At 55.7% G+C, this 24,571-nt stretch overlaps 3 protein-coding genes across 3 annotated transcripts in view; 1 reads left to right on the forward strand and 2 right to left on the reverse strand.

The window, feature by feature from the left end:
* Positions 1-20: 20 nt before the first annotated feature.
* LOC309652238 (heat shock transcription factor, X-linked member 3-like) lies at positions 21-2,755 on the reverse strand (the record flags this gene model as incomplete). Its single annotated transcript, XM_082445835.1, has 2 exons — positions 1,048-2,755; positions 21-593 (listed from the first exon to the last, which is right to left on the reverse strand). Exons 1-2 carry the CDS (start codon positions 1,519-1,521, stop codon positions 21-23), a joined length of 1,047 nt encoding a protein of 348 aa, XP_082301961.1. The 5' UTR covers positions 1,522-2,755.
* A 3,356-nt stretch (positions 2,756-6,111) lies between these two features.
* On the reverse strand, positions 6,112-16,009 carry LOC309652191 (melanoma-associated antigen 8-like; the record flags this gene model as incomplete). The annotated part of the gene is made up of 4 exons (XM_082445713.1): positions 6,112-7,142; positions 7,251-7,351; positions 7,448-7,545; positions 15,818-16,009. 4 exons carry the CDS (start codon positions 16,007-16,009, stop codon positions 6,112-6,114), a joined length of 1,422 nt encoding a protein of 473 aa, XP_082301839.1.
* Positions 16,010-19,101: 3,092 nt separating this feature from the next.
* LOC309652234 (uncharacterized protein) overlaps positions 19,102-24,571 on the forward strand; it is an 80,555-nt gene continuing 75,085 nt past the window's right edge. The window contains exons 1-2 of the mRNA XM_082445828.1: positions 19,102-19,172; positions 19,338-19,397. The gene's annotated coding sequence lies outside the window, so the exon portion shown is untranslated. The remainder of the gene's footprint in view (positions 19,173-19,337; positions 19,398-24,571) is intronic.

Below are 24,571 nucleotides of genomic sequence, written 5' to 3' on the forward strand. Positions count from 1 at the left end.
GTTCCCAGGGGCCTGCGAGCTCAGGGATCGCAGTTGTCCTTGAACTGTTCTCGGAGAGCACACCTGCAATCTGAGGAGCCCTCCTGCTCCTCATCCACCTCAGGGACCTCGTTCGGGGACAAGGCAGAAAGGGCCGCCGGCAGGAGGGAGGAACAGCCGTTGTCCACAGGCATCTCCGAGCCATAAGCCGGGTAAACCGTGGGGCTGGCGGGCAGCTCCCTGGCGGCGTCCCTTCCGGCGGTAGCCGGGGGCACAGAAGTGACATTCCAGGGAGTGCCCTCCCCACTCGGGCCTCCCTGCTCACTGGGGGGATGGTTTTCCCTGGCCCATCCCGCCCCACCGCTCGTAGAGCACATGCTAGAGAACAGCGAAGACTGGGTACCGCTGGGCCCCTGAGCACTTGGGGCTTTCTTCTGGGTGGTGGAGTCGTTGGAATGGATTCGTGGGGAGCTTCTGGTAGCAGCCACTGGCTTCTTTCTCTTTAGGGCTGTTGCTCTGGTCCCGGGCTGAGCAGTTGCTCCCAGGTTGCCTTTTCTCTCAATGTTCTCGATGAGCAGAGGCTTGTCTCTCTGAAAGTTGGAGTTGCAGTAGATAGGAAATGAAACGAATCACTTTAGCCATTCTGGGAGAAAATACCCATTCCTTCCCACCCCCGCCCCACGCCGCCCCCCACCCCCACTCTGGTCCATCATAATGGTCTTATCTGACTATGGAGAAAAGGTCTCTTTAAGTTCCTGGCAGGTTATTCCGCCCTAGAGTGTGCGCTCCCTAGAGCTCCCCGAGGCGAGCCTCGGTCGAGGAGTTACTGTGGCTACCTGACATCTCATGGCCTCTCGAGAGGGTCTGTAGGCACACCTGCAGGTTCTCTCTAAGGGGCTGTGGCTGAATGCCACGGGCTCTACCTTCTCATCTTTCCTTAACTACCTTCTCACGTGAAGTAAGTTATTCTCGGAAATGAAACCCGTTCAGTACGTGGCCCATCTGGCCTCCCCGGAACGTGTTCGAATAACAAGAGAACATGGGCAACGGAAGGGCTTCCTACTTTACCATCAGCCTCTTCTTCCCTGGAGGGTGGCTGGTCATGCGTATTTTGCTGAACCCGTACAGGTTCAGTTTGTGGATGAAAGTCTTCAAGCTGTCCCTGTTGAAAATCCTGTCTGCGCCTCTGCGGCGAAGAACCTCCCTGCGGAAGAGGTCTTGCTCGATGATCACCGTGTCTCCCTCGTCGTTCCAGCGCACAGAGGTGAAGGCGGGATCCTCCACCATCCTCCAGAGCTTTCTTGGGAAGGAGAGCTCAAGAATACTCTCGTTGGCCACACCGTTGTTTGGACCCTGTGGTGGTGGGTTGTCTTGGGAGCCAGGATCTGGGCTCTCGGCTTGGTCACCCTGCTTCTCCGAACTCTCCCTTGAGTCCACATTTGGATCCGGGGACGCACGAGAGGGGACCCACGTTGCTGGCTCTGCGTCAGCCGATGGGCCCAGCGTGACTGTACACAGCTCGTCGCTACTCTGACTAGCCATGGAGCCAGTCTAGATTGGGAGCATTCTCCACCCGAGACCGTATCACTGAACTCTCAGGGCACAGATGCCTTGGACCAGAGCGGGGATGCCCAGTAAATACTGTCCGCCAGGTTCTAGAATCTCGGTAGCGGGGCAAACAGCCACTTAAGTCGCAGTCTTCTTTATTGGTCACGTGATGTCACAAAGGCGGTCTGGAGAGGGAGCCCTGGCCAAGTGTGGGGGAGGGGATGGGGACGGGGTGGGGGATCCCCGGCGTCTGTCTTTTTTTCTAAAAGTCTCGAAAAGTATGGTTCAAGTTTCCGGGAAAGCCTCCTGTCTGCCGCCAGGCACCTTGTTTCAAGGGGCCAGGCCCCGGATGGGTTGAGAAACGTGATCCTGTCCCCACTCCCATCCCTTGATGCTGGCTTCCGATTTGCTCAAGGGCCAGGCCCTGGCGAGGCATAGCTTGGCTGCCACTGAGACCACAGGGATCACGTGGGCCCCTGGCGACTGTCCCTCCCAGAAGATGGGGGTCCCTAGTGGGCTGGTTGGCCTAGCCTGAGCCGGTGCCCACCCCCCCATCCCCCTTCCGGCTCTGGTCGCTTGCAGCTGATCCTGCCAGCTGGTCGGTCCCGCTCAGACGGGCCCAAACAAAGAGTCCTTATTTCCTGCCTCCCAGGTCAAGCTGTCCCCAGAGTAGGGCTGTGCGTGACCTCACATTCAACTCGAGTGTTCCCCAAGCACCTCAGACACGGCCCTGCCCATGCCGCCGATGCCGCGTGGGAGGGCATAGCCACGTGCCCTCCGCTGGGCATCGAGCCTCCTTTTGAGCTCTGCCTGCCTCAGACCTCATCCCTGTGCGGATCACAGAGGGATTGTCTTCAGCGTCCATTTCTTCCCATAGAAGCCCTTCTCGTGGCCCAAGAGTGCTCACTTTTGGAACACCTGCGTGTGTCCTTTTCCCATCGCCTTCCCAGACCGTCGGATCCAGCCTCCCTGGAGGCTGCCTCGAAAGCCCTGTTTCCTTTCCGCAGTGGGGTGGTTTGGCTTCTGCTGCCCCCGATCCTGGCCTCCCATGTCCACCTTGGGTCTCCGTGGGTACTTGCCCTTTGAAGGACTTGATTCGGGGCTTCAGCGTGTAGCCTGTCCCATTGAAAGCGAGCATTTCACTGGTGCGCTCCCAGGCCAGCCCTGCTCTCCTTCCCCACGCGCGCCCCTGCCCCACCTCCACCTCCACCTCCACCCCCACCCCCGGGGCCCTGTCTCGCTGTTACCTTGAGGATACATAGAATGATTTTGTTTGCTTTCAGCTTAGACGCTTTTGAACGGGCCTAAGTGACACGGACTGACTCCCAAGGAAATTTCCTACTTTCCGACCTAGACGTGACCGGAGGAAGCCCCCGTCCACGTGCATTTGGAAATAGATGAGGGTCTGGGTGTCAGACGCGCCGAAACCCGAATGAGAGTCGTCCGTCTTCACCGCAGGTGGGAGGATAGGATGGTGGGTTTGGCGATGCGCGTTCTCTGGCCGTTGTGGGCGACTTTGTCCTTCATAGTCACCGTGGAGGGGACAGAGTGGCACCTTGGAAAGGCCCGTCTACGAGGATCCTAGGTCCCTGTCCCAGCTCTGCCACTAAGCAGGGTCATCTGCCCTCTGTGAGCGCCACTGCCCTATTTCTGAAAGGGGAGAGCTAAGAGGGTGTGGAAGAGGACCTCCCGAGGTGCCTTTCAGCCTAAGGACTGGCATCCTGGATGGAGTTCCCAGGCCTAGATTCGGGCCTGCTCCCTGGTCTTTGTGCTTCTAAAGTGGTTTACAAAGCTTTCTTTCAGGTCAGTTCCTCCTGTAGGGACGTGACCTCGGAGGCTGCGAATTTCGGTGGAGGCCGTCAGTGGCTCCTCGGAAGGGGCCCGAAGGCTGGGGCCTCCTTGGGCGGGCCCGCCTGTGTGGCCTTGCCTGCTGCCCCCCTCCTCGGGCCCTCCCTCACCCCCTGGGTCCCGTAGGAGCTGCCTCCTTCCTGGTCCCCATCCCTCCCAGGTGCCAGCCAGGCCCCGGCAGTGGGTTTGTGTGGCACCGTGGGGGTCTTTCTCAGCCGGGTCTCGGGACCCTTCAGTTGGGCAGGCACAAGCCCTGGTGACGTCCAAGGCCTGCCTTTCCCAGCCTCGCCCTGCGGCCCCTGCCCTTGGCTTCCGCGCCCTGATGCCCCCAGCCCAGAGGCCCTCCAGCCGCTCCCCTCCCTCGCTGCCGCCAGGGTCTCGGGGTGTCTGCCAGCGTTCACTTCCCTCCAGTATCTGAGGAGGCTCCTGGAGGGGCCTTGTCCCGGTAGGCACTGGGGCCTTACAGTCAGTCCCAGGCAGTCTCAGTCCCTCCCTGCCCGTGGCTCAGCCATGAGCAGCTCAGCAGGCCGGGCTCCCGTTGGGCAGGAGGGCCCCAGGGCAGGAACAGGGACGGGGCGCCGTCACGCGGGAAGGTGCCGGCACTGGACAGAAATGCCGGCACCTGGCAGTGGCGGATCTCAGCAAACCACAGACCAGCCCCACACTGCCTCTGCTTCTCCTTGGCACCTTCCTTTCTTGGGCCTGCTTTTTGTCAACTGAAAGACACCGTGTAGCACCGAGAAGAGCAATGGGTCACCAGTCAGGAGGTCGGCCACGGGCCGGGGATTTGTGGGCACAGCGTGGGCTCGAGAGGAATTCAGACCAGGGCTCTGGTCCCCACCCCGTCACTTAGCAGCACGTGACCCTGGGAAGATTCCCAAGCCCCGTGGCCTCAGGTTCTTCACCTGTGAAGCGAGTGGGTGTGACGAGCCGTGTCTTGTAGGGGCTGCAGGGATGCGCGTGAGCTTCGTGAAGCAGCTCACAGGACCTGGCGTCTGTTGGAACGTTGATGATTGGCAGTTATTTCTCATATTGTTTGGATCACAGAGCCTTCCCCTCTCTCCTCTGGCCTTTGGTTGGGCGGTTTCTTGTCCTGGTCATGTCAGAGAATATGCAGCTCAATAGGATGTGGAAAAGCTAATCAGCCAAACAAGACGTTTCATAAATAAAACTAAGGAAATTTTCCCAATTAGAGGATGTGTTAAATTCGGGTGAGGAGGAGTGTTCCCAGCGGGATACAACATGAAGCTCCAGGAAATAGAATCAAGGAACAAGGCTTTGCATCCCTCCCAGATGCTCTTCCATCCAAACCATTCCTTTGCTTCATTTCAGCCCCACCAGACATCGAGTCCTTGATTACAATTGCCAAATTACAGTCACGATAATGATTAAAGCTAATTAACACCTTGGGTTCTGGTTCCCCCCCGAACAGGGAAAAGAGGGCCTGTCCACGGACTTCTGGGCATCACGTCAAGGGAGCGTGACCGCATTTCTCCAGATGTTGCATATATAACACCTACTTCTTCACTATGGTCAACAGCAATGTGACAAGAGCCAGGACCCCTTCCTTCCTGCCCGAGTATGAGATTTCTCTCGGGTTTATCCGTTATCCAGAAGGACACCTCACAGCAATGTCGCATTTCAGACTTTCCCCCCAAACCCAAGACACACCCTCTGCAGGTCTGGCTGCTGCCACCACCCAGCTCCGTCACCATCACCTCCCACAGAAGGAAGCCCCGCTTCCCTAAGGCCCAAACTGCCCTGGCTCAGGGCACTTACACTCCAGGGCTCGCTCATGGAGCCCCACCGCCTCGTCCCATGTTGACTTGTTCTGTGGGACTTGGGGGACGTCTCACCACCTTCCTCATGTGACTGCGGCTCCTAGACCATCCCCCTAGGTGTGGGTGTGTCCTGCTTTTCCTAGCGTTCCCGTACTAACACAGGCCCTTCCGGAGAGCAGAGGCTCCGTGGAGGTGTGCGGAATAAATGAACCAGTGAGCAGGGGGCTTATTGACTCAGACCAGTTATCTCCTACTTTCGTAAAAAGCCCATGCAAATCCAACTAAATATAGATATTTTCGTTTTATACAATGACAGAAGAAGTTAAAAGATTTAAAATTAACTTTTGCGTTTATTTTTCTATTTCCTTTTCTTTCTTTTTTTTTTTCGCCGCACCATGCGGCTTTTGGGATCTTAGTTCCCCAACCAGGGATCAAACCAGGGACCCCAGCTGGGAAAGTGCTGAGTCCTAACCACTGGACCGCCAAGGAATTCCCAACTTCTGTATTTCTGGACCCCATCAATTTTATTCTTAAGTTCTTTCTGATTTCCAAGAAAATTACTATTCCAATGAAATGTTATCTTGTTTAGGATCACAAAATAAAACGGGAGACTTACAATTTGTTTTACAAACTAGGACAACTTTTGTCCATGAACAATACATGTGTGATCAATGTCATTCACAAACTTAGACACTGAACCTTATTAAGCCTTCTTTTAAATGGAACAATATTTGACAAATTCCTAAAGAAAACAGAGATGAAATTCCATGTCATCATACACAACAGGAACCCAAAGATGCTGCACACCGGGTTCCCCCGACATCCCCGGGCCCTCACTACTTAGAAGGGTGACCGCTCCCTCTTCAAACTCCGAGCGAAGGATCAGCCTCCCTTCCTGCCCCACGGGAGAAGCTGCTGGACGTGGGCCTGGAAGGAGCCTGGCTGCTGCTCTGGCTCAGGCCCCCTCTTCCTCATCGCTCACACCCTCTGCACACAGGGATGGGAAGGACCTGGGATCCCATCCATTGACCCTGAGCAGATACTCCAGGACCTGCCACTTGCTGGTCTCTGCGTAGGCCCGGGGACCCCACAGGAACTCGTAGCGGGCGGGGTCGCTGTGGGGCACCTGCCGGTACTCCAGGTAGCCCTCCTGCACCCACACTTTGGTGAGGAGCTCCCTGGGCTCCCCATAGATGCAGTGCTGCTTCCCTGCATACACCCCCATGATGCTGAGCAATTCCCAGACCTCCTCCTCAGGGGCGTGGTCGCCCTCCAGGGGGATCGTGGCCAGGAGCATCACCAGGAGGCCGGCCTTGGGCCTCTGCCCATCGCTCAGCACTGCATCACAGGTGAGGCCCAGGGTGGGGACCAGGACATAGGTGCGCTTGTGGGGGTCCACCTCCTTCACGTCCACGCCAAACACCAGCTGCATGCACTTGGAGGCTCGGCTGAAGACCACGGGGAAGTGGTCCCGATGGTCACGGAGGACCATATTCAGCATCTCCGCCTTGGAGGTCAGCTCCTTGGTGCGATACTTGAGGAGCAGGAACGCCACCAGGTCAGCCACCTTCAGTGGTAGTGGGTCTAGGTGCAAGGGATCCGCATCTTCCTGCTCATGCCAGGTGCTCGGCCCCTCCTCGTCTTGGCTGCTGGAGTCATCGTCTTCAGATTGGCTCCAAGGAGGGGCGGCCATGGCAGTAGGGGAGGGGCTCTGGGGGGGACTGGGTTCCCCAGCATCAGTCCCCTCCTCCAGGGTGACCTGGAACAGGACAGGGTAAGAGGAGGAGGAGGAGGACGACGAGGGGGATGCGGCCTCCTCCCCCTCAGCCCCGAACTGCTGCGCCTCCACCGGGCCCTGGGCCTGGACTGGGTCCTGAAGGTCTGCCTCAGGCTGGCGCAGCTCACTCATCTCGACCAGGGGCCTGATGACTGGGGTCGGGCCGCCGACGGGAGTCTGGGTAGGGGTGACAGGTGGGGACCACGGGCCTGTGGGAGAGAGGGGGTGTGAGTGGCCTCAGCGGAGAAACGCACCCTGGGCAGCTCTGACAAAGTCCACTTACAGGGCTCGTCTGGAGGGGTGCCCTCGGGCCTCACAGGGGCGCTCCTCCTGGGCGGCCTGTCCCCTGCCAACCTGAAGAAGGAAGCGACGTGGCCCCTCAGGGTGCAGCCAGCGCAGCCCCAGGTACCGACCGGGGCTGAGAGGGGTGTGGGGAGGTGCGGTGACTTGGGCCTTGTGGGGTCCCCTGTGTTCTGGGAGGGGGAGCCCCTGGGTGCACACTCAGGGCGCGCACCTCACCTTGACTCCTGGCACTGCCTGGGCCTCCTCTGCTCTGTGGCCTGAGGACACGTGCCTCAGACCTGGGCCTTCGCCTCCCGGTTCCTGGAGCCCCTGTAAGAGGAATGGAGGGCGCACCTCGGGTGTAGATTGTGGCACAGCCCTGGGCCCCTCGGTGCTGGCAGGAGGGGTGGGCCGGACTCTGTGAGGTTCCCACTGTCCTGGCGTGGGTGGCCCCCTGTGTGCTCACTCAGGGCAGGGCCTCCCCTTCCCCCTGGCAGGGCCTGGGCCCTCTGTCTGCTGTCCTGAGGCAAAATTCTCAAGACACATTCCCTGCACTGAAAAGAAGGAAGGGAGGACCTCCACATCTGGCCATGGTGCCCAGGGGCTAACAGGGCTCACAAGGGACAACCAAACGCCATGGGGTCCATCTGTGCTGGGACGATGGGCGGTCGGCTCAGTCTCCACCTTGACACCCTGCAGGGCCTGGGACAGCTCCCTCTGCTGACTGTGACCCATCTCCTTCAGCCAAGGCCTCACCTCCATAAGACACCAGAAGAGGAAGTGAGGGGCAGTCCATGTACCCACCTATTCTGGGACACCCAGGGGTGACAAAAGGGGCAGGGCCGGCTGGGCTCCAAGTACTCTGTGAGGAGGGGTCTCCCCAGTGCTCACGATGCCCACTGCCAGGGCCTGAGGCCAGTCCCATGGAGCAAGGCCCCCTGGCCGAGACCAGCCGTCTGGATGAGGAGGGTGGCGTGCGGGCCCCACGGGGGTTTCCAGGGCTGGCAGGAGGGATTCCTGTGGGCCCCCTCTTTGTGGTGAGGGTGTGGTCCCCTCACCCCTCCCTCAGGGTCTTCACCTTGACTCCTGGCGGCTCCGGGGCTCCTCCCGCTGCTGAGCAGATGTGCTCCCTAGATGCCCCAATGCCATCCTCCCACGCCGGGTCCCCCCTCCCCAGCATGCTGCCCTGCCCCTACGCAGGGCCCCCTCTGTTCTGGAAGGCTGCGTTCTCAGTCCGGGCCCAGGACCCTCGGCCCTATTCCCGTGGAGCCTGGCCCTGCTGACCGATTCCCCCTGAAGCCTGAGCCGCTCAGCAGCCCCCAAGCACGGGGCAGCAGGAAGGCGCGTCACCCTGGCCTCCCTGCTCGGGCTCCCGCAGGGGACAGGGGACAACCGGGCCCCTGGGGTCACTGCTCTCAGGGAGTTGGGGACCTACAGCTCTCCACGAGGGCGGATCGGGCCTTTCCCTCCCTGGCTCATCCTGGGGCGCCTCAGACCCAGGCCCTCCCCACACCCCCGGGCCTGAGCCTCCTGATCCCTCAACCCAGACCCTCACCGGGTCCAACCTGCAAGGCTGCCCTTCGGGGGCGGCACCTGGAGCCAAAAGCCCAGGCCCCAGGGGCACAGCAGGGGCGGAGAGAGGCCCCAGGGTTCTGGAGTCCAAGTGCCAACCCTCCCTCAGGGTCTCCAACTAATGTCCCTGCAGGTCCTGGGCTGGTCCGTCTTCATCCAGAGACGTCGCTGCTCACACCAGCTCCCCATTCTCTCTAAGTCCCGGATGCAGAAGTTGGGACACACCTCGTGTGCTCTTCCCACCCAGGGCCTCCCAGGCCTGGCAGCAGGGGCGGGGTTCAGTGGGATCCCCTAAGCGCTCCCTCAGGGTGCTCACTCTCACTGTGGGCTCACGTGACTCTCCCCGCTGCCCCCCTGTGACCCCGCCACTCATACCAGGTGCCCAGTCTCTGTGGGACCCGGGTGAGGAAGTCAGGATAGGCTGCCACCTGCTCATCACGCCACAGGGCTTCCACAGCGGAGGGCAGGGAAGGATTTCTCCAGGACACACCACACTCCACCCACGTTCTCGGGTCCAGTATCCCCTCAGCCCTCCCTCAGGGCCCTCACCTTGACTCACTGTAGGACCTGGGATTCTCCCCTCCCCCCAGCGGAGGCCCCGCCTCTGATCCCAGGACCCCAGTCTCTCTGAGACCCGGATGTGAGGAAGTGCTGCCTGTGCTCATCCCGCCCTATGGCCTCCCAGGGCCCACTCTGTTCTGGGGTCCATGTTCCCCTCAGTCCTCCTTCAGGGCCCTCACCTTGACTCCTCCCAGGACCTGTGATTCTCTCCTGTGCCCGACTGAGACCCCACCCCTTACACCCCCTCCCCAGCCTCTCTGAGACCACGCCCCTTACACCCCCTCCCCAGCGTCTCTGAGACCCCACCACTTATGCCCCCTCCCCAGCGACTCTGAGACCCGGATGTCAGGAAGTGCTGCACGTACTCATCCCGCCCTGTGGCCTCCGAGGCCCCACTCTGTTCTGAGGTCCATGTTCCCCTCAGGCCTCCCTCAGGCCCCTCACCTTGACTCCTAGCAGGACCTGGGATTCTCTCCTGTGCCGGCCGGAGACCCCACCCCTTATGCCCCCTACCCAACCTCTCTGAGTCCCCGCCCCTTACACACCCTCCCCAGCCTCTCTGAGACCCCACCCCTTACGCCCTCTCCCCAGCCTCTCTGAGACCCCGCCCCTTACACCCCCTCCCCAGCCTCTCTGAGACCACGCCCCTTACACACCCTCCCCTGCGTCTCTGAGACCCGGATGTCATGAGGTGCTGCACGTGCTCATCCCACCCTATGGCCTCCAACGGCCAAGTCTGTTCTGGGGTCCAGGTTCCCCTCAGTCTTCCCTCAGTGCTCTCACCTTGACTCCTCGCGGGACCTGGGATTCTCTCCCGTGCCCACCAGACACCTCGTCCCTTACACCCCCACCCCAGCCTCTCTGAGTCCCCGCCCCTTACACCCCCTCCCCAGCGTCTCTGAGACCCGGATGTCAGGAAGTGCTGCACGTGCTCATCCCGCCCTGTGGCCTCCCAGGCCCCACTCTGTTCTGGGGTCCATGTTCCCCTCAGTCCTCCCTCAGGGCCCTCACCTTGACTCCTCGCAGGACCTGGGATTCTCTCCTGTGCCCGCCTGAGACCCCACCCCTTACACCCCCTCCCCAGCGTCTCTGAGACCCGGATGTCAGGAGGTGCTGCACGTGCTCATCCCGCCCTATGGCCTCCCAGGGCTCACTCTGTTCTGGGGCCTAGCTTCCCCTCAGTCCTCCCTCAGGGCCCTCACCTTGACTCCTCACAGGACCTGGGATTCTCTCCTGTGCCCGCCTGAGACCCCACCCCTTACACCCCCTCCCCAGCGTCTCTGAGACCCGGATGTCAGGAGGTGCTGCACGTGCTCATCCCGCCCTATGGCCTCCCAGGGCCCACTCTGTTCTGGGGCCTAGCTTCCCCTCAGTCCTCCCTCAGGGCCCTCACCTTGACTCCAGGCAGGAATTGGGATTCTCTCCTGTGCCCGCCTGAGACCCCACCCCTTACGCCCTCTCCCCAGCCTCTCTGAGACCCCGCCCCTTACACCCCCTCCCCAGCCTCTCTGAGACCCCGCCCCTTACACCCCCTCCCCAGCGTCTCTGAGACCCGGATGTCAGGAAGTGCTGCCCGAGCTCATCCCGCCCTGTGGCCTCCCAGGGCCCACTCTGTTCTGGGGCCTAGCTTCCCCTCAGTCCTCCCTCAGGGCCTTCACCTTGACTCCTCACAGGACCTGGGATTCTCTCCTGTGCCCGCCTGAGACCCCACCCCTTATGCCCTCTCCCCAGCCTCTCTGAGACCCCGCCCCTTACACCCCCTCCCCAGCGTCCTCAGTGCTCCCTCAGGGCCCTCACCTTGACTCCTCGCAGGACCTGGGATTCTCTCCCGTGCCCACCAGACACCTCGGCCCTTACACCCCCTCCCCAGCCTCTCTGAGACCCCGCCCCTTACATCCCCTCCCCAGCGTCTCTGAGACCCGGATGTCAGGAAGTGCTGCACGTGCTCATCCCGCCCTGTGGCCTCCCAGGGCCCACTCTGTTCTGGGGCCTAGCTTCCCCTCAGTCCTCCCTCAGGGCCCTCATCTTGACTCCTCACAGGACCTGGGATTCTCTCCTGTGCCCGCCTGAGACCCCACCCCTTATGCCCCCTCCCCAGCCTCTCTGAGACCCCACCCCTTATGCCCCCTCCCCAGCCTCTCTGAGACCCCACCCCTTATGCCCCCTCCCCAGCCTCTCTGAGACCCCGCCCCTTACACACCCTCCCCAGCCTTTCTGAGTCCAGGATGTCAGGAAGTGCTGCAAGAGCTCATCTCACACTTTGGCCTTCCAGGGCCGACTTTGTTCTGGGGTCCAGGGTCCCGTCAGTCTTCCCTCAGGGTCCTCCGTTTCTGTCCTGCTAGGCCCTAGGCTTCTCATCTGCCCACCTGAGGCGCCACCCCTCACCACAAGTCCCCAATCTCTGTGGGACCCGGATGTTGAAGTCCGGACGTGTGCTCATGCCGCCCTAGGGCCTCCCAGGGCTGAAGGCAGGGACAACCCACCTTCCAACCGTGATCTGGGTCCCAGGAGCCCCGCAGTCCTCCCGCTGCTCCTCACTTTGGCTCCCCTCAGGAGCCAAGGTGGGAGATACATTTTATTTCCGTCTATATCTATATATCTGTTTTCTATCTATATATCTATATCTATATAGATATATTCTATATCTACATATAGATAGATATAGTTTCTTTCATTCTCCCTCCTATAGTTTTCTAGGATTTATCATGGGAACAGAAGACAGAAGCTCAAAACTGACTGTCATCTTGGCAGATAAAGTTATAGCACTAATTCTGTAAATCTATAAACAAGGAGGATCGACATGGTCGCCATATACCGTTTCCCATCATTGGGTATGCTATGCTGCTTTTTTATTTAGGAACCCTTGAACCTGAGTCTTCCAGTAAACTTGTATAATGTCTCCATAAAGACCTTGTCTACATATTTGTTAGGCGTCTTCTTAGGTAACTTTTAAAATTTATTGCCGTTTTAAAATGAGGCATTTTCTAATACATGTTCTAAATAGTCATTGCTCTTGCACGGCAAGGCTCTTGATTTGGAGGTGGTGACCTTCCATCCTCTATTTTTCTGAAGTCCCTTATTCATTTGAGTATTCCATGGGCACCTTCCTTTGAATTTGCGAGATAGTTGATCATGTGGTAACACGAAATACTAGTTCTTTTCCGTTTACGTATTTCTTCTTTATTTTGAGATCCATAGCTCTGGCTTCCTATTGCAGTGCAGCTTCGAAAATTAGAGGTGATAAAATATTTCTAGGACTTGTCCCTCACAAGAATGCTTCTAACATTTCACATTACTGTATGTTTAAATATGTGTGGATGTATGTATGCATACATACACAAGCGTATATATATATGCTGTATGTTTATATATGTGTATGTACGTATGGGGTGTGTGTGTGTGTATATATATATATAGTTTCTGTACATATGGTTATTTTAAGTTGCTGATTTCTTAAATTCAAATGCATTTTTCACAACACTGCCTTGTACTTCCTCCCCCATGCTTAACGGTTTGGATATCATATATCCTTTTGCTTTGCATATCCCTCATCTACTTTTTGGGGATACAGATGATTTTACTACTTCTGTCATGTGCCCTTCCTGCACGCTTCCTCTACGTTTACTGTACATTTGTTTGAACAATGACATTTTCCCTCGTAATTTTCATATTTCCAACTGTGGTCTTTTCTTTACAGCTTCGAGAAGTCCCTTTAAAATTTCTTGAAAAGCTGGTTTCATGGTGCTGCACTCCTTTAGTTGTGCTTTTCTGCAGAACTTTTGATCACTCCTTCACATGTGAACAATAGGCTTTCGGGGTAGAGCATTCTTGGATGTAGGTTTTTTCCTTTCAGCATTTTTGAAATATGGTGCCACTCCCTTTGGCCTGCAGCATTTCTGCTGAGAAGGCAGCTGATGGCCTAATGGAATTTCCCTTGTCAGTAACTTATTGCTTTTCCCTTGATGCTTTAATATTCCCTCTTTATCTTTAATTTTGGACATTTGAATTACAGTGGGTCTGGATGTGGTCCTCTGTGGGTTGATCCTGCTTGGGACTCTGGCTGCTTCCTGGACCTGGATGTCTGTTTCCTTTCCCAGGATAGGCAAATTTTCAGCTATTTCATGTTCCATTATGTTCTCTGACCCTTTCTCTCTCTCTTCTCCTTCTGGGACCCCTATAATGCAACCGTTAGTGTGTTGGATGTTGTCTCAGAGGTCTCTTAAACTGTCCTCATTTTTTTAAAATTCTTTTTTCTTTTATCTGTTCAGCTTGAGTGATTTCCAATACTCTGCCTTCCAGTTGGGTGACGTGTTCCTCGGCATCATCTAATATGCTCTTGGTACCTTCTAGTGTATTTTTCATTTCAGCTCTTGTATTCTTCAGCTCTGTATGGCTCTTTGTTATATTTTCTAACACTTTGTTAAGCGTCTCGCTGTGTTCATCCATTCTTCTCCCAAATTCTCTCAGCATCTTTATGATCATTACCTTGCACTCTTTATTGTGTAGATTGCTTTCTCCATTTCACTTGGTCCTTCTTCTGGGGTTTTATCTTATTCCTTCATTTGGACCATATTGCTCTCTCCCCCCACCCCCATTTTCCCTAATTCTCTCTTTTTACTCTTCTGTATTTGGCAGGCTGGTTATATCTCTTGGTCTAGGAGGAGTGGTGTCTTGAAGGAGACGACCTATGCATCCCAGCAGTCCACTGCCCTTTTGTCACCAGAGCTCTATGCTCTCGTGTTGCCCCCCTATGGGGACCGCGTGGTCCCTTCTGCTGTGGCAGGCTGACTGGCGTGGGCAGCCTGGTAGGCATGGCTGGCCCCTGGTCTGCTTGGTTGCCGGGCCTTGCCTTGTGCAGAGGCTGCTGATCACTGGTGGCTGGGGCTGGGGCAGGAGGTGTCTGGCTGCTGAGACCTGGCTGGTCCCAGGCCTGGTGCTGGCCCACTGGTGGGTGGAGCAGTGTTCTGGGATGGGGAGTTACAGGGCCAAGGGTTCTCAAATCTAGTGTCAGCCTGCTGTTGGCTGGGGCTCTTTCGTGACATAGCTGGTGGCGGGGTCCAGGGTGCCCTGAAGCAGGTGTTGGCCTGCTGGTCTGGAAATCCAGGGCCTAGGGGGTCCCAGGTCTGCTGCTGGCCTGCTGGGGGGTGGGCTTAGATCTGACATGGCAGGCTGCAGGGCTACAGTGGTCCTGGGGCTGGTTCCTGCTCCCTGGTGCGTACAGCCCGATCCTGGGGCTAGTGTCAGACCACTGGTGGATGGAGCTGTTTCCTGGGGTCTCTGGTTACAGAGCCTGGCGTGCTGGAAGAGGTGCCAGCCGGCTGGTAGGCAGACCTGGGCCCAGGGTCTCTGGCTGCCGAGCCCTGGGGTTGCTGAAGTTGGTGTCGGCCTGCTGGTGGATGGGGCAGGGTCTGGACAGCTGGCTGCAGGGCGGAGGGTCCCGGGGCTTGTTCGCCCACACAGGTGGCTGGAGCAACCTCCTGGGCGCTCTGGTGGCAGGCCAGGTCCTGGTAGGCTGGGGCTCAGAGGGTCCTAAAGCAGCTGGCCTGCTGGTGGTGGAGCTGTGCCCATGCTCACCTAGCGGCTTGGCCTGAGGCTTCCCAGTCCTGATGCCAACAGGCTGGTGGGCATGGCTGAGTCCCCTTGCCAATAAGCTAGAGGGAGGCCTCCAAAATGGCACTTGCCAGCAGGAGCGTCCTTGTGCTACAACGAGCGCCTCCACATGGCTGCCACCAGTATCCATGCCCCAGGGTCAGCTCCAGCCACTTACTTCCTCCGCAGGAGGCTATCTGTGATGAGCAGGTGGGCCTGACGGAGACTCTTTCAAATTACTGCTTCTGCACAGGGTCTTGGAGCAGGTGAGATTTGGTGTGCGTACTTTAAGAGGGGAGTTTCTACTTCCTACCGCTGTCTGGCTCTCGTGAAAGTAAGACTCGCTCACCTTAAAAGCCAAATGTTCTCTGAGCATGCGGTCACGGTGCATGACCTCCAGGCTAAGGTGCCCAGTGTGGGGCTCAGACCCCTCGCTTCTGGGGGAGAATATCTGCAATGGCAACTATCCTACCGTTTCTCTGTTGCCCACCCAAAGATATGGGTCTTGACTATACCATGAGTCTGATCGTCCTACCCATCTTGTTGTGGTTTCGTCTCTATATGGTAGTTAGATATATATGTAGATAGATAGATATACGAGTACTATATTATGTTTATCACAGAGACTAAGGCAGAATCCTCAATGTTGTACCATTCCTAAAGGAAATCAATGGACCACTTATGGTTAGTAGATTACAACATCTCACTTCCATCCTTGAAGGGGGAGAGGGTCATCTTGACTGCAATGCGTATCACACATTCTAGATGTGGGTTTGACTTTCCTTCTTACGGTGCCTCGTCTGGTGCCACTAACTGAGGGCTTAGAGAAGGCAGGATGGACTGACACAGGATATTTCACAGGACCACCCGGGACTCGTACAGCAAGCGAGGGGTTCGGAGGGCACGTGGCCGTGAGACGCAAAGCCACAATGTCAGCCCACACCTTCCCGAAGCTGCGGGTCTTCTGGAGCAGTGGAATGGCCTCGACAAAGCACACAGGAGGTGTACGTTTGGAGATGAGAGCCCATGATGATGAGGTGTCATCCTCCAGGTTATCAGACACAATCGACATCTGTCGTCGTTGTTCTACCACTAGATGGGATACGTGGTCCTTGAACCAGAGGGTAGAGTGACCCCACTTGCCGTCACTCCCACTGGCCCACACGGGAAGCTGTGCTTCCTGTCCCCCAAGTTTAGGGTCTGTAGTTCCACACCTGGGCTGTGCAGCCATTAGGCACATCTAGCTATTGACATTTAACTTTAAAGTGTTTTAAGGTTGAAGAGAAGTCCAGGCCCTGGGACACACTAACCACGTGTCAGTACTCAACAGCAGCCTCATGTGGCTACTGGTGCCCTATTGACAGGGCTGGCAGGACCTATGGTTCCCAAAGTGAGAATGCTTTCCCCAGGAGACACGATAAGGGTCCTCCTGACCTATAAGCCGTGGTTCCCACCTGGGCACTGTGGGCTCCTCTCCCGAGAGGCTCAGGTGCCAGTTCCCCATCCCCGAGTCTGCTCTCCACCTGGCCAGGCCCTACCACGTGGGGAAGGGAAGGGGACAGAAGGCTTGTCCCCGGAAGGAGGCTAGTGGTGAGAGGAGTGCAGGGTCCTCACGGGGTTCTCGCTTGCAGCTCAGCTCCAGGCTCCTAGGCTGCATCCCTGCCCCCTGCTCCCAGGGATCTCGGCCCCTCCTGGGTCCCTCTGGATGTACCACCCCTAGGACACCTTCTGCACTGCCCACAATCCACAATTTTTCCGCACCAATGTATTATTTTTATTTAAGTGGGAAGTTTCTTCTGTCTTTGTATTTAAAACAGTGATTTAAACACCATCTTATTTTAAAATATTTGTAGGTTTACATAAAGGATCCCAGATTCCCTGCAGGCAGCTGCCAGGAAGCAGAGGAAGACAACATATGGGCCAGGACTTGGAGTGAGTCTCTCCCCTGCAATTCTGTGTACTAGGTGCTCAACAAAAAGCAGCTGCTATAACTTTGCGTTGAAAAAAATTCCGTTCATTAGGTGGAGGAGCTTCCGACAAAGCCAAATGTGCCTTGAATCTGCAACTACTTCTCGTCACTACTCTGTGACGGGTACTTTCTAATACAAGATCCCATTTACTTTCCAAGGCTCTTGTGAATGTCAACAGGGAGGGCTCCCCCTATTCCCTCCAGAGCACCTCCTGCCCTTCCCTCTGCAATCAAGCCCGTAGTCTCAGCAGGCTGAGGATGTGCCCCTTCCTCCTCATGCAAGGACACATCTCAGCCTGGGAGTCTCAGCTGCCGCCACACGATGCAACGTGCCTGAGCACCTGCACGGGTGCCCTTGGGCACCCGGACAGCCACGACCTTCCTGTGGGGCAAGGACCAGACACCAGACTGTGGGAGGAGGGCTAGTTAGTTTCCTTGGTAACATCCCGCTAGGATATCCACAGGAGCCATCCTTCCCCTCCAAGGAGGATTCTGAGATGTGTGGAATTCAGCGTCACTCGGTGTTTTTGCCGCCATGGTTCCTATGACCATTCCTCATCTAAGGCTTTGGGGTCTGACCACCTAGGAAAGCTGATCCATCAGTTTAAGTGTCCAGCAGCCACTTTCAAAGAAGACTCCCCATTAAAATCCTACCAACAATTCGGGGGTGGTTACCAAAGCTGCTTCAACTGTATACCCCAAGGCTGAGTAAATTGTGAGCCAGACCAAACTCCACTCACCCCTCCCCATTTGGAAGATGTTGAGCGTATTTAGGCGCAGGCAGAATAAGCAGGACTCTGAGGGTCTCTGCCCAGAGTGCACCTTCTCTTCCTGCCCCAGAAGATTTATCCACGACAGAAGAGGAACTTCTAATCTGCATGTCCCATTTCAGATTTTCTTCTCACCCCTAAGATGCCCTCTACACGCCTGCTGCTGCCACCACCCAGTTTCATCACCGTCACCTCCCACAGAAGGAAGCCCCGCTTCCCAAAGGCCCAAACTGCCCTGGCTCGGGGCACTTACCCTCCAGGGCCCGCTCCTGGAGCCCCATCGCCTCGTCCCATGTTGACTTGTTCTGTGGGACTTTGAGGGGACGTCTCACCACGTTCCTCATGTGACTGCAGCTCCTAGACCATCCCCCTAGGTGTAGGTGTGTCCTGCTTTTCCTAGCGTTCCCGCTACTAACACAGGCCCTTCCAGAGAGCAGAGGCTCCGTGGAGGTCTGCGGAATAAACAAGCCAGTGAGCAGGGGCCTTATTGACTCAGCTTAATTTTCAGCTATTTCTTAAGTAAACCATGCTAATCTGATATTTACATATACATATATGTATGCATATTAGTTTTGGAAAATGACAGATGAGAAGGCACAAGAAGTAAGAATTAACTAACTTGTACTTTTATTTCTCTTTTTCTTGACCTCATCAATTGTATTCGAAAGTTCTTTTTTATTTCCAAGAGATTCATATTCCAATGCCATGTTCTCTTGTTCAGGATCACAAAATAACATGGGAATCTTACAGTTTGCTTTACACAATAGCAAAACTCTTGTCGTTGAACACAATTAGTGCAAATACATGTGTGATCAATGTCATTCATAAACTTAGATACCGAAGCTTATTAAGCCTTCTTTTAGAATGAAGAATATTTAACAAATTCCTAAAGAAAACAGAGATGAAATTCCATGTCAACATACACAACAGGAACCCAAAGATGCTGCACACCGGGTTCCCCCGACAGGCCCAGGCCCTCACTACTTAGAAGGGTGACCACTCCCTCTTCAAACTCAGAGAGAAGGATCAGCCTCCCTTCCTGCCCCACGGGAGAAGCTGCTGGACGTGGGCCTGGAAGGAGCCTGGCTGCTGCTCTGGCTCAGGCCCCCTCTTCCTCATCGCTCACACCCTATGCAGACAGGGATGGGAGGGACCTGGGATCCCATCCACTGGCCCTAAGCAGATACTCCAGGACCTGCCACTTGCGGGTCTCCGCGTGGGCCCGGGGACCCCACAGGAACTCGTAGCGGGCGGGGTCGCTGTGGGGCACCTGACGGAACTCCAGGTAGCCCTCCTGCACCCACACTTTGGTGAGGAGCTCCCTGATCTCACCATGGATGCAGTGCTGCCTGCCAGCACACAGCCCCTTGTTGCCAAGCAATCCCCAGACCTCCTCCTCAGGGGCGCGGTCACCGTATAGGGCGATCAGGCCCAGGAACATCACCAGGAGGCCGGCCTTGGGCATGCTCTGCCCATCGCTCAGCATTGCATCACAGGTGAGGCCCAGGGTGGGGACCAGGACGTAGGTGCACTCGCGGGGATCCACCTCCTTCACGTCCACGCCAAACACCAGCTGCATGCACTTGGAGGCTCGGCTGAAGACCACAGGGATGTGGTCACGATAGTCACAGAGGACCATATTCAGCATCTCCGCCTTGCAGATCGGCTCCTTGGTGCGATACTTGAGGAGCAGGAACGCCACCAGGTCAGCCTTCAGCACAGTAAGTGCCTCCTGGGGCAAGGACTCGGCATAGGCAGAGAAGGAGGGGGCGACGGGGGAGGAGGAGGATGAGGGGGATACGGCCTCCTCCCCCGCAGCCCCGAACAGCTGCGCCTCCACCGGGCCCTGGGCCTGGACTGGGTCCTGAAGGTCTGCCTCAGGCTGGCGCAGCTCTCTCATCTCGACCAGGGTCCTGATGACTGGGGTCGGGCCGCCAACGGGAGTCTGGGCAGGGGTGACAGATACGGACCACGGGCCTGTGGGAGAGAGGGGATGTGAGCGGCCTCGGCAGAGAAACGCACCCTGGGCAGCTCTGACAAAGGCCACTTACAGGGCTCGTCTGGAGGGGTGCCCTCGGGCCTCACAGGGGCGCTCCTCCTGGGCGGCCTGTCCCCTGCCAACCTGAAGAAGGAAGCGAGGTGGCCCCTCAGGGTGAAGCCAGCGCAGCCCCAGGTACCGACCGGGGCTGAGAGGGCTGTGGGGAGGTGCGGTGACTTGGGCCTTGTGGGGTCCCCTCTGTTCTGGGAAGGGGAGCCCCTGGGTGCACACTCAGGGCACGCACCTCACCTTGACTCCTGGCGCTGCCTGGGCCTCCTCTGCTCTGTGGCCTGAGGACACGTGCCTCAGACCTGGGCCTTCGCCTCCCGGTTCCTGGAGCCCCTGTAAGAGGAATGGAGGGCGCACCTCGGGTGTAGATTGTGGCACGGCCCTGGGCCCCTCGGTGCTGGCAGGAGGGGTGGGCCGGACTCTGTGAGATCCCCCCAGTTCTGAGTTTGGGGGTGGGTGGTCCCCTCGGGGCTCGCTCGTAGTGCTCACCATTCCCCTTAAGGGCCTGGACCCTCCCCTTTGCGGGCCTGAGGGGAAACTCACAACAGGACCCCGAGTCTGAACAGAAGGCAGTGAGGGGGCCCCACATGTGGCCGCACCTGCCCAGGGTCTCCCGAGGGTCCGAGGATGGGGACATGCTGGGTCCTCACCTCCTCCTCACATCCTGCCTGGCCTCCCAGCACTGACCACAGGGGCAGGTTTCTGTTCAGGCCCCTGTACCAGGGCTGGGGGTCTGCTTAGTCCTCCCTCGGGGTCCTGGGCGTCCACCCTCTGCGGACCTGAAGCCTCACCCCTCACACCAAACACCTGACCTCCCGAGGACCCTGAGCCAGAAGTCAGGAAACATCTCCTCTGCTGACCGTGCTCTGGCGCCTCCAAGACCCCGTGGAAGGGCAAAGGATCCCTCCCTGTGTGGGGGTCTAACGTCCTCGATCCCTCCTTCCTCGCATGCAGGCTGGACTCTGGGCGGGACCTGGGACTGTCGCGTCTGCCAGTGTGACTCCCTGCTCCGTATACCAGGTCTCCAGTCTCTCAGAGACACGGACGTCAGGAAGTCAGGACAGGCCTACTGTGCTCATCCCGCCCCGGAGCCTCCCAGGGCCACCTGCAAGGGCGGGGATCTGGTGGGTCCCTTTTGTCCTCCCTCAGGGTCCCCTCAGTCCTGCCTAAGGGCCCTAACCTTAGTCCACCAGGGACCTGACATTTGACCCTCTGCGCTCATGAGGCCCCGCCCCTTATCCCAGGTCCCCAGCGTCTCTGAGACCCGGATGTCAGGAGGTGCTGCACGTGCTCATCCCGCCCTATGGCCTCCCAGGGCCCACACTGATCTGGGGTCCATGTTACCCTCAGTCCTCCCTCAGTGCTCTCACCTTGACTCCACGCAGGACCTGGGATTCTCTCCTGTGCCCGCCTGAGACCCCACCCCTTATGCCCTCTCCCCAGCTCTGAGACCCCGCCCCTTACACCCCCTCCACAGCCTCTCTGAGACCCCGCCCCTTACACCCCCTCCCCAGCGTCTCTGAGACCCCGCCCCTTACACCCCCTCCCCAGCGTCTCTGAGACCCGGATGTCAGGAAGTGCTGCACATGCTCATCCCACCCTATGGCCTCCCAGGGCCCACACTGATCTGGGGTCCATGTTATCCTCAGTCCTCCCTCAGTGCTCTCACCTTGACTCCTCGCAGGACCTGGGATTCTCTCCTGTGCCCGCCTGAGACCCCACCCCTTATGCCCTCTCCCCAGCTCTGAGACCCCGCCCCTTACACCCCCTCCACAGCCTCTCTGAGACCCCGCCCCTTACACCCCCTCCACAGCCTCTCTGAGACCCCGCCCCTTACACCCCCTCCACAGCCTCTCTGAGACCCGGATGTCAGGAAGTGCTGCACGTGCTCATCCCGCCCTATGGCCTCCCAGGGCCCACTCTGTTCTGGGGTCCATGTTCCCCTCAGTCCTCCCTCAGGGCCCTCACCTTTACTCCTCGCAGGACCTGGGATTCTCTCCCGTGCCCACCAGACACCCCGCCCCTTATACCCGGGCCTAGCCTCTTTGAGACCCCGCCCCTTATACCCGCTCCGCAGTCTGAGACACTGACCCTTATACCCTTCCCTGCCTTCAGCCCTGGGAGGCCCTGAGGCGGGATGAGCACTTGGCAGCAAGTCCTGACTTACGTATCCAGGTCTCAGAGAGGCTTAGGAACAGGTATAAGCGGCTGGTCTCAGGTGTGCTATGGCCAGAATCCCAGCTCGTGCGTGCAGTCAAGGTGAGAGCACTGAGGGAGGACTGAGGGTAACATGGACCCCAGCTCGTGCGTATAGCCAAAAATAAATAAACAAAATAAATAAATAAATAAATAAAAGATAGCATAAAAAAAAAGATACTACAAAAAAAGAAAATTACAGACCAATATCACTCATGAATATAGATGCAAAAATTCTCAACAAAATACTAGCAAACAGAATCCAACAACATATTAAAAGCATCATACACCATGATAAAGTGAGATTTATCCCAGGGATGCAAGGATTCTTCAATATACGCAAATCAATCAGTGTGATACACCATATTAACAAACTGAAGAAAAAAAACATATGACCATCTCAATAGAGGCAGGAAAAGCTTTTGACAAAATTCAACACCCATTTATGATAAAAAAGTCTCCAGAAAGTGGGCATAGCGGGAACCTACCTCAACATAATGAAGACCATATACGACAAACCCACAGCAAACATCATTCTCAATGGAGAAAAACTGAAAGCATTTCCTCTAAGATCAGGAACAAGACAAGGAAGTCCACTCTCACCACTATTATTCAACATAGTTTTGGAAGTCCTAGCCACGGCAGTCAGAGAAGAAAAAGAAATAAAAGGAATGCAAATTGGAAAACAAGAAGTAAAACTGTCACTGTTTGCAGATGACATGATATTATACATAGAGAATCCTAAAGATGCCACCAGAAAACTACTAGAACTAATCAATGAATTTGGTTAAGTATCAGGATACAAAATTAATGCACAGAAATCTCTGGCATTCCTATACACTAATGATGAAAAATCTGAAAGAGAAATTAAAGAAACACTCCCATTTACCATTGCAACAAAAAGAATAAAATACCTAGGAATAAACCTACCTAGGGAGACAAAAGACCTGTATGCAGAAAAGTATAAGACACTGATGAAAGAAATTAAAGATGATACAAACAGATGGAGAGATATACCATGTTCCTGGATTGGAAGAATCAATATTGTGAAAATGACTATACTACCCAAAGCAATCTACAGATTGAATGCAATCCCTATCAAATTACCAATGGCATTTTTTACAGAACTAGAACAAAAAATCTTAAAATTTGTTCGAAGACACAAAAGACCCTGAATAGCCAAAGCAGTCTTGAGGGAAAAAAATGGAGCTGGAGGTATCAGACTCCCTGACTTCAGACTATACTGCAAAGCTACAGTAATCAAGACAATATGGTACTGGCACAAAAACAGAAATATAGATCAATGGAACAGGATAGAAAGCCCAGAGCTAAACCCACGCACATATGGTCAACTAATCTATGACAAAGGAGGCAAGGATATACAATGGAGAAAAGACAGCCTCTTCAATAAGTGGTGCTGGGAAAACTGGACAGCTACATGTAAAAGAAAGAAATGAGAACACTCCCTAACACCCTACACAAAAATAAACTCAAAATGGATTAAAAACCTAAAAGTAAGACTGGACACTATAAAACTCTTAGAGGAAAGCATAGGCAGAACACACTTTGACATAAATCACAGCAAGATCTTTTTTGATCCACCTCCTAGAGTAATGGAAATAAAAACAAAAATAAACAAATGGGACCTAATGAAATTTAAAAGCATTTGCAAACAAAAGGAAACTACAAACAAGACAAAAAGACAACCCTCAGAATGGGAGAAAATATTTGCAAATGAATCAATGGACAAATGATTTATCTCCAAAATATATAAACAGCTCATTCAGCTCAATATCAAAGAAACAAACACCCCAATCCAAAAATGGGCAGAAGACCTAAATAGACATTTCTCCAAAGAAGATATACAGATTGCCAACAAACACTTGAAAGAATGCTCAACATCACTAATCATTAGAGAAATGCAAAACAAAACTGGAATGAGGTATCACCTCACACCAGTCAGAATGGCCATCATCAAAAAATCTACAAACAATAAATGCTGGAGAGGGTGTGGAGAAAAGGGAACCCTATTGCACTGTTGGTGGGAATGTAAATTGATACAGCCACTATGGAGAACAGTATGGAGGTTCCTTAAAAAACTAAAACTAGAGCTACCACACAACCCAGCAATCCCACTACTGGGCATATACCCTGAAAAGACCATAATTCAAAAAGACAATGTACCCCAGTGTTCATTGCAGCACTATTTACAATAGCCAGGACATGGAAAAAACCCAAGTGTCCATCGACAGACGAATGGATAAAGAAGATGTGGCACATATATACAATGGAATATTACTCAGCCATAAAACGAAACGAAATTGGGTCATTTGTAGGTCAAGGTGTGGACCCCGAGAGAAGACAGAGGGGAGCCCAATCCCCGGAACAAAGGGGGGCCCACAGAAATCTGGCCTGACCCAACGGTCAGCCCTGGAAACCCCAGCCAGGACCTGTCTCACAGACCCCTCCTCATTTCCAGATGGGTAGGCTCAGGGAGGCGGAAGCCTTGCTCTGGGGGTCTGGCCTCAGGCCCTGGCAAGGGTCATGGAGAAGACTGGGGAGACCCCTCCTCACACAGAGTACTTGGAGCCCAGCCGGCCCTGCCCCTTTTGTCACCCCTGGGTGTCCCAGAATAGGTGGGTACATTGACTG

This window comes from Balaenoptera physalus (genome assembly GCF_965194825.1).
Source record: "Balaenoptera physalus genome assembly, chromosome: X".
In the NCBI taxonomy this organism is placed as follows: domain Eukaryota; kingdom Metazoa; phylum Chordata; class Mammalia; order Artiodactyla; family Balaenopteridae; genus Balaenoptera; species Balaenoptera physalus.